The sequence below is a fragment of the Delphinus delphis genome, chromosome 20 (genome assembly GCF_949987515.2).
Source record: "Delphinus delphis chromosome 20, mDelDel1.2, whole genome shotgun sequence".
NCBI classification, from domain to species: domain Eukaryota; kingdom Metazoa; phylum Chordata; class Mammalia; order Artiodactyla; family Delphinidae; genus Delphinus; species Delphinus delphis.
The window spans coordinates 50,850,142-50,863,875 of record NC_082702.1 but is presented as its reverse complement, the minus strand read 5'-3'; the positions used below and the strand labels follow the sequence as shown (position 1 = coordinate 50,863,875).

The 13,734-nt window shown below is 46.5% G+C and overlaps 1 protein-coding gene across 1 annotated transcript in view; it reads left to right on the top strand.

The window, feature by feature from the left end:
* MAF (MAF bZIP transcription factor) overlaps positions 1–6,119 on the top strand; it is a 31,825-nt gene extending 25,706 nt beyond the window's left edge. Inside the window, exon 3 of the mRNA XM_059999978.1 lies at positions 5,436–6,119. Within this exon, the coding sequence (XP_059855961.1) occupies positions 5,436–5,445 (10 nt within the window). The 3' untranslated portion in view covers positions 5,446–6,119. The remainder of the gene's footprint in view (positions 1–5,435) is intronic.
* The last annotated feature ends 7,615 nt before the right edge of the window (positions 6,120–13,734 follow it).

Here is a 13,734-nt window from a genome sequence, read left to right as displayed (position 1 = left end):
GTAAGACAATTACCTTTTAAGTTTCTCGTCTTCTCTTAGGCTCTAAACTCTGTGAGCCTGGAGTACGTGCCTCATTTATTTTTGTACCCAGCACAGCCCTCTCCCGGGGAGCAGCACGGGGCATCTTTGTCTCAGATCCTCCTGGGAAAGTGGCAGAGTGTACCTGAATCAGGTGCTCAAACAAACAAACAGGGAACAAGAGCCTGGTAAGAATTCCTTAAATGATGAAGATGACATCTTTGCAGTCTGTCACAATGAGAGGGTGTTCTCTTAAACCTCTCCCAGCTTTTCCACAAACCCATATCCCGACATTTCCTTGACACTTCTGTGGGCTGAACTTCCTTTCCTGGACAGCTTGTTAAATATGGTCTACAACAGACCTATCTCTTAACGTCCTCTTTTGGAGAGCTATTGGAAAATAGACGCTTTTGCGGTGGCTGGTTGGGCCTCAAAGTTGTTATGCTTTATCTTAAGATTTTATTCAACGAGCACTTGTTTTGCACCTGCTGTACACTAGAATATGGATTTGGTGCTGAAGGATTCAGGAGCAAATAGGGCACAGTTCTTGCTCTAGAGGTTTATTATTGATGCAGACAGACAATTGAAAACAGTACATGCTGGTCCTATTTGATAAACGCTTCCCCAAAGCTGTGGGGTTTGTGAAGAGGAGGAGGGTGGCTGTTTTGTGAACATCCTATGTGAAGGCAAAAGCTATGAAAGTGGCCAAAAGAAACTAGTTTTGTTTTTTTTTTTTAAACTTAGGATAGGGAAGATCTTCCTTAGCCTGACGCAAAACCCAGATGCTGTACAGCAACGGACTGATAAATCTGACTACATAAGCATTTAAAACGTACGCATAGGAAAAATGCCATGAACAAAATCAAAAGACAAACAAACAAGTCGGGAAAATCGCAGCCCACAAGATGGACAAAGACCCAATTTCCTTAATATGAAGAGTTCCTTTAAATTCATAAGAAAGAAAGTAAACAACCTGATAGGAAAATGGGCCGCTTTTAGAAAAAATAAATACAGATGACCAATAATCTTCTGAAACTATGTTCATCTCACTCGTAACCAAATAATAATAATAATCCCTTTGGGCTGGAATCTGGGGCCATGGGCAGTCTCATACACTATTGTGAGCCTGTACATTGGACAACATCTTAGGGGGCTAATTTTTGTAATATCTGATAGCACAGAACATTCACAGACCAAATACCCTCTTCTACGCGTTTTGTGCTCTGGGATCTTAATTCAACACAGCAGTGCGGGCAGAGCTGGAATAAACTCTGTGTTTCTGTATGTGAGCTGGGGAGGAAGGATTGTCCTGGGCGTGGACCAAGACGGGTAAACAGGGTTCCGATGGAGAAGAAATTGCAAGGCCAGACCAAAGAGGGCATGGAAACAGAAGACAGAAGGAGAGAGAGGAATGAAGTAGTGTGGCTGGTGCCCTGAGGGTTGGCGTGTTTCCTTTCTCTGGCCACTTGTGCCCAGCACTCGTTTTGACACATGTAAAACCATTCAGGTGTGACCCTTTCTCTTGATTAATCCATCTCACTCCATGCTCCCCACCAGATAAAAGACACCTGTGTAGCAATGAGTCAACGGAGCCCTGTTCCCGGAGCCCTGGCAGCCGTCCCTCTCTTCTAGCCCTTTTCTGTGTCATCTGCATTGTCCCAGCCAAAAGTGTTAGCAAGAAGAGAGGGAGGGGCATTTTTCAAAGAACTATGTGGGGATTTGGTCACGTGCCCGTCATTAACATCAATCGCAGATGCAGGGCAGAAATGCCTGGTAAGTTCCTACACACGCCTCTTTGAAAAAGGTCCCCTCTGGTGTGGCTCCCAGGCTCCCCTCCACCGATACAGGATTTGGGGCCTTTGAAGTCGGTTGTGGACATTTGACTGCTTTCTTTGACTCCAGCAAATTGCTCCAAAATGCTACAAATGTGAAAAGGTGGAAGGGAGTTTTAGCAGCAGCTTCGAGGTGCAATCCCCTTAAGCCATTGACAGAAAAATGTGTTTCTTCTTTCAGTTTTGAATTTGGGAGTTATATGTTAAAATACAGCAATGCCGTTGCAGTCTTCTCTTAGGAAGAGAAAAATGAAGAGTGAGTTGGGTACCAGGTGGTGAGTAAAGGGGTAGACTTTGCAGCCCTCGTTCTTTGAACTTGTCGCAGGGGCCAAGATGCCTGCAGAGAAATTGTGTAAAACAGATTTTGTCTAATGTGGTTGCAAAGCGTTTCCAACAAGGGGGCAAGCGTTTCCAAGGTGAACCTGGATTTGACTGGGTGTCAAGGCAGGTTTCCTATGCTGAGCCAGGAAATCCTGCAGACGCGTCCTGCAGGAACCCAGGAAAGGACAGAATAGGGAGATTTCAACCCACCGGTCTAGGGACAGGGGTTACTGGTGTGCTTAAAATTTTGCGTTTAGAGTGCTCCTTTTGCGGGGAAGGTACTTGGCCTTGGGTGCATTTTCTGAAAATTTCTCCAAAGTTATTTTATTCCCGTAGTATGCTAGCACTGTAATAAATCAGAAAAAAATATGGGGTCGGGGGACGTCCACTAGAAGGACCCCAGGCTTCAGCCACCACCTACGTACATTTCAGGATTTGGCACAAACCAGACGTTTTTCAAACTCATTTTGTTTTGTTTCGGCAGAGGAAGCATTTATTTGTAAAATGACAGGTTATGTGAGATCACTGGGTAAAAGAGAAATGAGACGCTTATGGGGGTAGAGCTGATCCTCCAAGTTCTGGACCCTTCTCTCTCTACCCCCTAGGGCTCCAGGATGTCTGCAGCCCACTTTGAACACCTTTGGGGAGTCCTTCTCTAAGGGAATGCCAGCTCAGCAGGCTTTGATGTAACAAAGGACCGCTTTCCCTCACTGGAGACACTGAGAGATTGCTCAGGGTGTTACAGACCTCAGTGCCAGACCTTTCCAGCTTTATGACTTTGGGAAAGTCTCTTCCCTTCTAAGTGGGCATGATAGAACCAACCTCCTGGAATTTTTCCACGGGTTAAATGAACAAGTCACAGCAGCGTCTACTAAGTGTGATGCCAGCAGGCTGTGGTCCCCACTCAGGCGGCAGCAGAAGTGACCAGTGATAACTGTGTCTTCTTTGCCTCAAAAATGTTCAGGATCCTTCTCCCCAGGATTCAAAGCAACCTCAGAGTCTAGTTGGTCAAAGTTGACTGCTTCCTCCTTTTTATTTTCCTTTTACCACTTTCTCTGCCTGTGATGGGTCCCTCTGCAAGACCCTTTTTCCCCTTTTACCGCTCTGGACTCTGATCCAGGACCCATGTCTTTCCTTCCTTTCACTCAGCATTTAGCACAGGGGATCGAACGGAGCATACTCCCAGTAGATGTTTGCTGGATTGACTGTCGTTGGTGAGCTAGCACCGCCCACTCCTGCGGGCTCCCGAGAGCCAGTTGTATGCGTCTCTTTCAATTCCACGTTCAGTGATTTCACGTCGCGGTAGCATGAAATCGGCTGTGGTGGGAATATTTGCAGCACGGAATGCAAGTGCTAATAAAATCGAGCCCCTTTCTCTGGCCTCCATCCTCTGCCAAAGAACCAGTTGTTAAACATTTAGCAGCACACCGCTGCATGAGATGCCCAGATGGAAAAAAAAAAATGGAAATGGAACAGAGCAGGATGGAATCTATCAAATGCATCACGGACATTGCTGCTCTGATGGTAGCACAAAAGAAGCAGAGAAGGAGTGATTATTGTAGACTGGAGGCATCAAAGAAAGATCTTAAAGGATGGAGAGTTATGGGCATCTAGGAAAAAGTGGTCAGATGTTCCAGGCTCTGGGGAACAGGATGGGAGAGGACACGGCCAGGTTAATAAGGGAGTGACTTTGGACTTTGCAAAGGATGGTGAGGAGATGGGCTTGCCCAGGGCGGAGGAGGGGTAGGTGAATAGTAGAACTAAAGGCAATGGCTGGAGGAAGGGATTGGGACCTTGGAGGATGCTTAGGTACTGTTAAAGGAGAAGTTGAATTCCATTTCCTCCTGCAGCAGTGATTCTGTTACCTTGTAGATATGTCTGACTTAATGCAAAGCATTCAGCTGCCAATTTTCGTGGCCTCCTTCACCTCTTGAGCTGGTGCGGAGTCCAACTAAATGCCTTCCAAAACGTTTTGAGATTTAGGTAAATCGATGAAAGAGGGATCCAAAAAGAGGGTCAGTGACAGGAGCTGGGCCGTGTGGGGCTGTGGCTTGAGGCTGAGAGTGGGGAATCGCTACCCGGTTCTTGCCACTTCCATCCAAGATTCGGGCGGATGGGTCAGGGGACCAACCTCAACTGTTTTTAATTTTAATGCTTGGACTTCGACCCATGCCTCCCTGAGAACCAGGGGCAGCTCCCTCGAGGTTGGTGGTTCTCAACCTCAGCTCCCCATGAGAATCGTCTGGGATACTTCCCAACCCGGATCAGTTAAATCGGAATCCTGAGGTGGTACCCGGGCATCAGTGTTGTTTGCAAAGAGCCCCAGGTGATGGTAGCGCACAGCCAAGGCTAAGACACACTGCTGGAAGGCACTGGGTCTCAAACTTCAGCGAGCACCAGATTACCTGAAGGACTTGTTAAAACTCTGATCACTAGTAGACCCCATCCCTCGAATTTCTGATTCAGGCATTCTGGGGACGGGGCCTCAGAGTGTCCATTTCTAACAAGTTCCCAGGTGATGCTCTAATGGGGCCACATTTGAGAACCTCTGCCGTAAGGTAACTGAAACAGCATTTGGAAGACGATTAATGGGGGATTCAGGTAGACTGGGGTGCCATTTCCACCTCTGCAGTCCCACCTGCATGACCTCATTGTTTGTTTAAAGCAGGGATGATTTTGCTCCACAGGGGACATTTGGCAACATTTTTGGTTGTCACCACTTAGGGGACTGGATGCTACCGGCATCTGGTGGGTGGAGGGCAGGGATGCTGCGAAGCACCTTGCAGAGCACAGGGCAGCTCCCACAGTAAAGCCTCATTCAGGTCCAAATGTCATTCGTTCTGACACTGGGAAACCCTGGTTTAAAATCTCTGAGCTTCTTTGGACTTCATAAATGAAACAGGAATAGCCATACTTGTTATTCTAGGTTGTTGGTGAGAATAAATGACGTCCTACAGGTGAAGCACAGTAGGCAGTTGTACGTGGTGGTGGTTGTTATCCTCCCAGCTGAGTCACTTGGTGATGTACACTTGGTGGAAGGACCTGACCTCCATGGACCTGTTTTCTCATCTGTAAAATGGGCACAGTAATAGGTCCAAACCCCTGAAGGGTAGACGTGAAGATTAGAGATATTCTATGCAAAGTCCCTAGAAGCAGTCAATAAACATGATCCATTAATATGCCTTCCCGTTCTATCTTGACCCGGACCATGATTCTCTCCCTTGAAGAGTCTAAGATGCTGACTAACTCCTTCTCACTTTGTAGGTCCTGTTAGATAGGTGAGAAGTCAGCTAGTTTCCAGGTTGTCAGGACTCAGGAACAAGAGCGGGAATCGGGCAACCTCCTAACATTCCAGGCCAGATCGAAGACTCTCAAGCCAGATGGCGTTTCCAAAGTGCCCAGCTGTGTGCGGCTCATCAGAAAAACTGATGTTTCATTTTGGTTCCAGAAACTGTTTCCCAGCCTTGGTACAGATCTCCTTTAATGAGAATTTGGTGACGTGAAACGTTTGGAAAACAAAACACCTCCGGGACCCACATCCCACAGGTAGACCAGTCTCAAGGCAGTAAGTGATTTAGGGTGCCCCTCCCCCACATCTTCCAGAGGGAGTATGAATTTGAACCCAGGTCTGCTTGACTCCCACGCCTGGTTTCTTGACCAGCCTTTGGCTCACGATGTAAGTTACAACAGGAACCCAGAAGACACCAGGGTCCACCAGGGGCCATCCACAGACACCTGGGCCTGCCAAGCCTCCTTTGCAGAGGGCCTCCTGCCCCCAGCCTCAGAGCTAAACTGTCCTTTCTCTAATCTTCACGCAAAATGGATTTTAGTAGCTGGATTTTATTGAGAAACTGACTCCCTCATCGCCCCACCCCCAGCGTTGAAAAACATATTGTCTTCTTTACTGTAGTTCATTTTGCTTTCCGAGGTGATTAATGAATTAAAGATGCAGTGTATTTATTCTTTTGCCTGATTACCATTCTGTAATAAATCTAAGCTCCAGAGTCTGTCGATACAGGAAGGCCAACCTGCCTCTTTGGAAAATAAAGGTTTGTACATTAAGCTGAACTTCCAGCTCTCCGACGCAGGAGAAAATTCAGCTTTTAGAGGCTTAGAGAAGTAAGTGGGAGGCTCAAAGAGCTACTGGCCGCCAGCTAGAAGATCCCATTTCTGTGGATGGGAAGGCACTTTGCTGACACCTACCTGGACATGGGGAGGCCTGTTAGCCTGTAGAGGGGATTTCTTTATTGGAAGTGCTGACTATCGGTCTCTTCTTGGAGGTAGCGGTAAGGAGGGATGTGACACCCACGAAGACCCCGTCCCAGACCCGCGAGATTTTATCATCAGTGTAAAACGGTGCTCTCTCTGAATTTCTCTCATCTCCGGCTGGGTGGCCACATTCTGAGCGTCATCTGACTGAGCACGTGGGAGTGAGGTTGCTGGTTCCCAGGGAGATCTTCTGGAGGGCAGGAGAGCACGGTGGCTGAGAGAGCTGCGGATGCAGACAGACAGGTCCTCCTCCGGCTCTGCCTTGTCCCTAAGTAGCTGAGTGACCCCTAGCAAATCTGGTTCCTCATCCATGCAGTGGGCGCGCTTCACCACCACCCCACCGCCGAGGGCTCTTGGGAGGTTGGTTGGCCCATAGCACCTGCAGGGAGTGAGGCCATGCTTTGCCTTCTGAGAATCTGACCTCACGTAACCCCCAGCCAGTTTGACCTGTGCCAGGACAGGAAAGAAACAAACGAAACCAGGCTGGTAATGTCATTGGCCATTGCCTTTTATTTATTTATTCATTTATTTTAAAAAGAAAAAACAAAACACAAACAAAATGAAAAGCCAGTGATTTATATAGGTTCGTTTCTCAGCTGCCACTGATCAAACAGAATATATATGTTACATATTTTTTATATAAGATTACTACTGTATTATGAAATGTATACATGTAAAATACATATATGATGAAAAATATATTCATATAGTTATTTCATTGTATATTTATATTCATACGTATTTATTATATATTTTTATTATATATTTTACATATATACAATTATGTGTATATGTATTTGTAATATATATTTATATATATATTACACATATATGTAATATATATTTTTATATATATTACATATATTACTTTACATGATAAAGTAGTAATCAAAAATCAGATCAGGCCTTCCCTGGTGGCGCAGTGGTTGAGAGTCCGCCTGCCGATGCAGGGGACACGGGTTCGTGCCCCGGTCCGGGAGGATCCCACGTGCCACGGAGCGGCTGGGCCCGTGAGCCATGGCCGCTGAGCCTGCGCGTCCGCGGCCTGTGCTCTGCAGCGGGAGAGGCCGCAGCAGTGAGAGGCCCACGTACCGCAAAAAAAAAAAAAAAAACAAAATCAGATCAAATGAGTCCCCCCTTTCTAGCTCATATTTGCATTTTGATAGTAGGTAGCCTTTCTTTATATGCAGTTTATCCATCCCCAGACAGCCCAAGACGTACCTTCAAGGACCTTATAAAATCCCCTAGACCCGGGATTCAAAATTCCATCCAAGTCCATTTTTCTGGAAAGAGAGTCCCTGCATTCATCAGAGCCTCAAAGGGACCGATAGCCAAGGAGAGTCTGAAAATCAAACCACAGGTACCAAAGCCCTTCTCTCTCCTCGTGAGATTCCCAGGCCCAGGACTTGTGGGGATAAGTCAGGAATGGGTGGTTTCTCAGCGCCCTTAACTCTACAGGGGGACACCGTGCACGTCACGCTTTGACCTTGGTCCCCTCCCATGGAAAATAGGGATGACGGGATGCATGCTGTGGCATGGTCAGAGACTTAGGTGGCCGGGACGCAGCAAGGTGCCAGGCCAGCATCAGCCCTCCACGCGTGTCTGGTTGGCGAGAAGTTTCCACGGTGTCTTCCCCCTGAAGCCATCAGCCCCCTCATCAAACGAGATTCCACTTCCTGGGCTGGGCAGCAGCGTGGTGCCTGGCTTCTCATCTGTACATCTTTCCTGACCAGCCTAGGCCCCTCCAGGCCCCTCCCAGTCCCCCCAGTTCCTTAGAACGCTGACCAGTTGAAATCTCACTCCAGCAGAGAAGTTATCAGACTCACAGATGTATTATTTTCAAATGCGCCAGCATGACAGGTTCGTAGGGCTCCACTGTGACACCATGGCCCTTATTCAGCTGTGGACTGATTCCTCACTTTCCTCCCCCAAATTCCTCCTGCCTCCCCCACTGCGACCAGAACACGAAATTTCCAGGTAACAGATGCCAGAAGGTGTCCCAGCAAGGTTGGCATGCTTCCGAGGACCGAGGAAGACTTCCACTTTCTCTCCAACAAAATAAAAAAATTGCAAAGGTGGAGAGGAGAGAGGCTGCCCAGCAGGACTGTACGTGTAATTATGCAGTGACAGCCTCTTAGTGGGAAGTCCCAGGAGGCCAGAGGAGGTGGCCGTGGCCATGGGGATGGGGACCTGCTGAAAGCAGGGCTTGCTACACTTGAGATGCATCCCGCTGGAAGGTTCACCATTTCTGCCTTCGAAATACACAGAAGTGTGAACTAGATTAAGAAGAAGCTTCAAACCCAAGCTAACAGTTTGAGGCTGCCTTTCCCAGCATCCCAAAACAATCACAAGTGATTGTGCTCTGAGGAGTCTGCATGACAAGTTTGTTTTGTTTTTTTTTTTCTTTGCGGTACATGGGCCGCTCACCGCTGTGGCCTCTCCCGTTGCGGAGCACAGGCTCCGGACGCGCAGGCTCAGCGGCCATGGCTCACGGGCCCAGCCGCTCCGCAGCATGTGGGAACTTCCCGGACCGGGGCACGAACCCATGTCCCCTGCATCAGCAGGCGGACTCTCAACCACTGCGCCACCAGGGAAGCCCTGCATGACAAGTTTTGAAAGTGAAAAACTTTACGGGGAGCAAAAAGTTTCCTCCTTCCCAACCAGAAGTGCCAGAGGTGACCCCCTGAATCAGGATGAGATATGAAATCAGATATGACAGCCCCTGAGATCATCCAGGCTGTCAAACCCATTTTACGTGTTGTGTTTGTTCTGCTAGCTTTTTTTTTATTAAGACACCCAGACCACTGCCGTCCCATAGAAATAAAACAAGCCACATTTAAAATTTTCACTTTTCTAGCAACCACATTTCAGAAAATAAAAAGAAACAGTGAAGTGGATTCTAATATTAGTTAAAACCCAATCCCTCAAAATAGTATGATGGCAACACGTGATCAATATAAAAATGTATTGATGAGGTATTCTACAATCATTGCGTGTGTGCAAAGTCTCTGAAATTTGATGTGTATCTCAGTGTGGTTGCCAAATGTTCCATGTTTACTGTGAAACAGAGTCTGACCCAAACAGTCAGGGTGTGCTTCACGGGGAAAAGAAAAGGTACATTGCTTTAGCTGATAAATTTAAAAGTAAAGCAGTTAAAAGCAGAGACAACTAAAAATTCAGTTCGTCAGCCACACCAGCCACTTTTCAAGTGCTCAGTAGCGACACAGAGCCAGTGGCTACATCGTTGGATGGTATCCCGAGCTCTAGAGTTTGGGAGTTATCTCAGTTATTGGGTTGAAAAACCACCAGCTGCCAGTGTGAGATTTAGCTCTGTCTGGTACCTGGAAAGTCCGGTGCCCTTACAGACATGGCCTTCGCCCTGTGTGTTAGATCTACCAGAGGTGCTTGTGTAGTATAGACGCCTAGCATGGCACCTGCGTGCAATATGTACTTAATAACTATTTGCCGAATGGATGAATGGACAGGAGAAGGGACAAATGAAGAACTTCTTGACAGGTAGATACGGGTGAATTTAAAAGAGGACCCTGAAGAGTTTTTTGGTTTGGGTTTTTTGTTTGTTTTGTTTTGGGGCGGGCTGTTCTGAAAATGGAGGGAGGCACCTACTCTGTTTCCTGGACCAGGGGAGGGGCTGGATCCAGAAAGACAAGGATGGGGAGGTCTCCGAGCCAGAGCCGGGACCTCGGTGGGATGATGTTTTCTTTCCCTCTTCCACTTGTTCTTTTAAGGAATAAGTCCTGGGTTAGAACTCCAGATAGCAGCTAGGTAGTGTGGGACCTTCTCCAAAGCAGAGAGGCTTACGAATGGGGGTTGGAGAGACCTTGAAACTCTGCACATGTTGGGAAATCTGCGTTTTTAGATCTGTGCTGAGGGACGAGGCTGAGAAGTGTCCTGTACTGTTAGTTGGCTCCCAGGGTGTAGATAATATACATGAATGATGTGTGCTTTCGTTAGACAATGGACCTTTATGCTTTGAAAATGGATTTTTCTGAGGGCTAAGAACTGTGTCTCTGACTACTAGATCCTGGAACGTGATGAGGAAATCCATTCACTTAGTCATTCTTTCCATTCATTTATTCATTCACCTGACACATCACCTATTAAGAAACTATTGTGTGAGGTAGTGGGGGTGCTGGAACATCATAGGTGGGCACAAAGCAAACCTTGTCCCTGCCCATCTTCAGCTTCCCAATCCCTTGGCATACCTTGGCTTTATTTTTTTCTTGTGAAGCCAAAAATCAGTATCTATCTATTTATTTAATATTTATCAGTATTTTTAAATTGACATATAGTTGATTTACAATGTTGTGTGAATCACTGCTGTACAGCAAAGTGACTCAGTTATACATATATATACATTTTTTTCATTTTCTTTTCCGTTATGGTTTATCATAGGATATTGAGTGTAGTTCTCTGTGCTATGGAGTAGGACCTTGTTGTTTATCCATTCTGTATATAAAAGCTCACATCTGCTCCCCCCAACCTCTCACTCCATCCCTCCCCAACCCCCTCCCCGCCTTGGCAACCACCAGTCTGTCCTCTATGTCTGTGATTTGGTTTATGTTTCATATATGGGATCATTTGTGGCATATTTCAGCTTCCACGTATAAGTGATATAATATGGTATTTGTCTTTCTCTTTTTCACTTAGTATGTTTATCTCTAGGTCCATCCACGTTGCTGCAAATGGCATTATTTGGTTCCTTTTATGGCTGACTAGGATTCCACTGTATATATGTACCGCATCTTCTTTATCCATTCATCTGTCAGTGGACGTTTAGGTTGTTTCCATGTGTTGGCTGTTGTGAACAGTGCTGGGCATCGCTTGGCTTTATGGAAGCAATTCACTGTCATTGTGCTCAGTGTCTTAAGGTCTGAGAAAAGAGTGCTGTGACAAGACCTGGTCTGGATATTAGGAGACGTGAAATTGACCTTGAGGATTTGAGGATGAGAAGGATTATGTATGCCTCGAGAAGTGAGGGGGGTAAAAACGGAAAGGGGACATGTTTTTCAGGGAGAAGTGGGAACGTGGGAGGCTGAGAACAAGAAGGTGCTGAAAGCTGACCAGCGAGTTGTTGTGAGCTTGGGACCAATGGTACCTGTCGTGTTGTGTCCATTCTTGGCTCCTATGTACCTTGCTTGCTGCCCAGCACACCGCAGGCTCTCAACAAATACACTGAATTAACGAAGGCAAATAGTTATCCCCGGGATTCCTAGCTTTGGGGGCCACTCTTGTCAAGCACCAGACACATCTCTTCGTCTTTTCTCAGTCCGTCCGGTTCCGTTCTGAATGGTGTGGATAACTGTTGTAACTCGCTTTGGCTTTGGAGAACATTTTCTGTCCCTCTTCCCAAGACATCTCCCACAATCCCATAGGTTTGGAGAAAAACAGACACCCTAGTTCAGGATACTTTTTATGCTTAGCTACACAGCCTATGTTTTTGTTTTGTTTTGTTTTTTAAATTTTCAACAATAGGTTGGTTCCACTTAATTTGCAATGCCCAGATGGAGGATTGCATAGGTTTCCCTGCTCTAGCCCTCATCTCCAATTCTTTTGATTTCTCTGATTTAACCAACTGGATCTCCAAAGCAATATGTGACTTACAGAATTCCTTTGAAGAATAGTGTCAGTGACAGAGACAGAAGGGAGAAACAGAAAATAAAACGAAACAAAATAAGCCAAACCAAAACAATCATATGTTAGTTAGAACTTTCAAAGACCCATGTTCTGCTTTCCTTACCACGTGTGCCCATCAGATATCCAAACCATGAACTGATGTGATCGAGAGGAAGGAAAACAACAGAGTGAAATACAGCTCATCAGCATTTTTCATTTCCGCTGGCTCCTCCAATTTAAAAATGGAATCATGTTTAACATCTTAATTAGGGACGGTAATGTACAACAGTTTTCTTTTTTATGAACATCTAGTAATTTACTCTCGAAGTAAATTATAGTCAATTTATCTGCAGTGACAAGTCAATAAAACAGTAGAAGGCTCAAGCTTTTTCAATCACCTGATAGTTGTTTCTCGTTTTTACTGTTGAATGGAAGGCAGGGAGGGCAACAGGTAAGGGGTATGTCCAGCTCAGGGTGAAGGCTGTGGCTTTTGAATCGGCCACTGGCAGGCTTCCCCCATGAAAGACGCTGTCTGATTTTTGCCAGCTGTCAAGGGTTTAGAATTTGCATAGAGATGCACATTGTTGAAGAGAAAGAATGACTGGGACCTTTGGGTCTTGCTCTGTAGATGGTCGGGGCGATTCAAGTGGTAAACCAAACTCCCATCTGCTTTTAACAGTGGTTCATTCTAATGAGAGTGCTACGTTCGTGCACAAACCATGAGTAGCCGGAAGCAAGGCGCCTCCTCGGGCTCTCTTCTTGGTGGTGCAAGCTTGGTTAATAGCTAAGCCCGCTCAAACCACGGCCAGTGTCCTCAGGCACGATGCTTGTGTTTGACGGGTTGTACTGTGGTTTCAGAAGCGGCAATCAGATCAAAGTCGACAACCCCCAAACAAGCACACAGTGACCAGGAGAGATCACTAAGACACACCCTGGGTAGGGGTTTTTGTGGTGTTTCTGTTGGTTCAGCAGAGAAGTGCATGTGTCCAGCCAAGAATCAACACATTCTCTGAATGATTTCCTGACTTCAGAGAAAGGAAGCATGAAGGTTACCCTGTCATCATCTCTTAGAGTTTAAAAGCTTCCTAAGGATCGGAAGCCCCCATTACAAACATGAGAACCAGGTTAAAAGGGAAGATGGGCGGTTTGTTTTGCTCTCCCCGGGAAAGCCACTGGACTCGTGAATGGAACCGCAGTTAGATGGTAAGATTCAGGAAGACAAGGGATATCGGCTTGGCTCGATGGTGCCTCCAAGCAATTCCATTCCAAGCCTGGAACTGCTTTCCAACTTGCAGTGGAAACTCCCCCATTCTGTGCTTCCTCAGGGGGCTCAGCTACCCCCGTGCTCTGCTTTTTTTGTACAGTATAATGGAGCTGATCCCCAGAAGTTTGACCCCAGCCTTCCCTTTGCTCTTAAGTGAGAAAATAAATGATGATATAAAGTCAGCTCCAGTAATGCCTTTTAATGTTAACCTGAAGATAGAAAGCACTGAACCCTTGGAAATGACAAAGCTGATCAAAGTGGTTCAGCAGAGAGAAGGGTACATGACTTTAAACCATGGCATTTCCTTGCGATGGGCTGCTTCAACCAACCAACCTCCGCCCCGCCCTCCCTCCCTCCCTCCCTCCCTTCCTCCCTTCCTTCCTTCTTTCCTTCCTT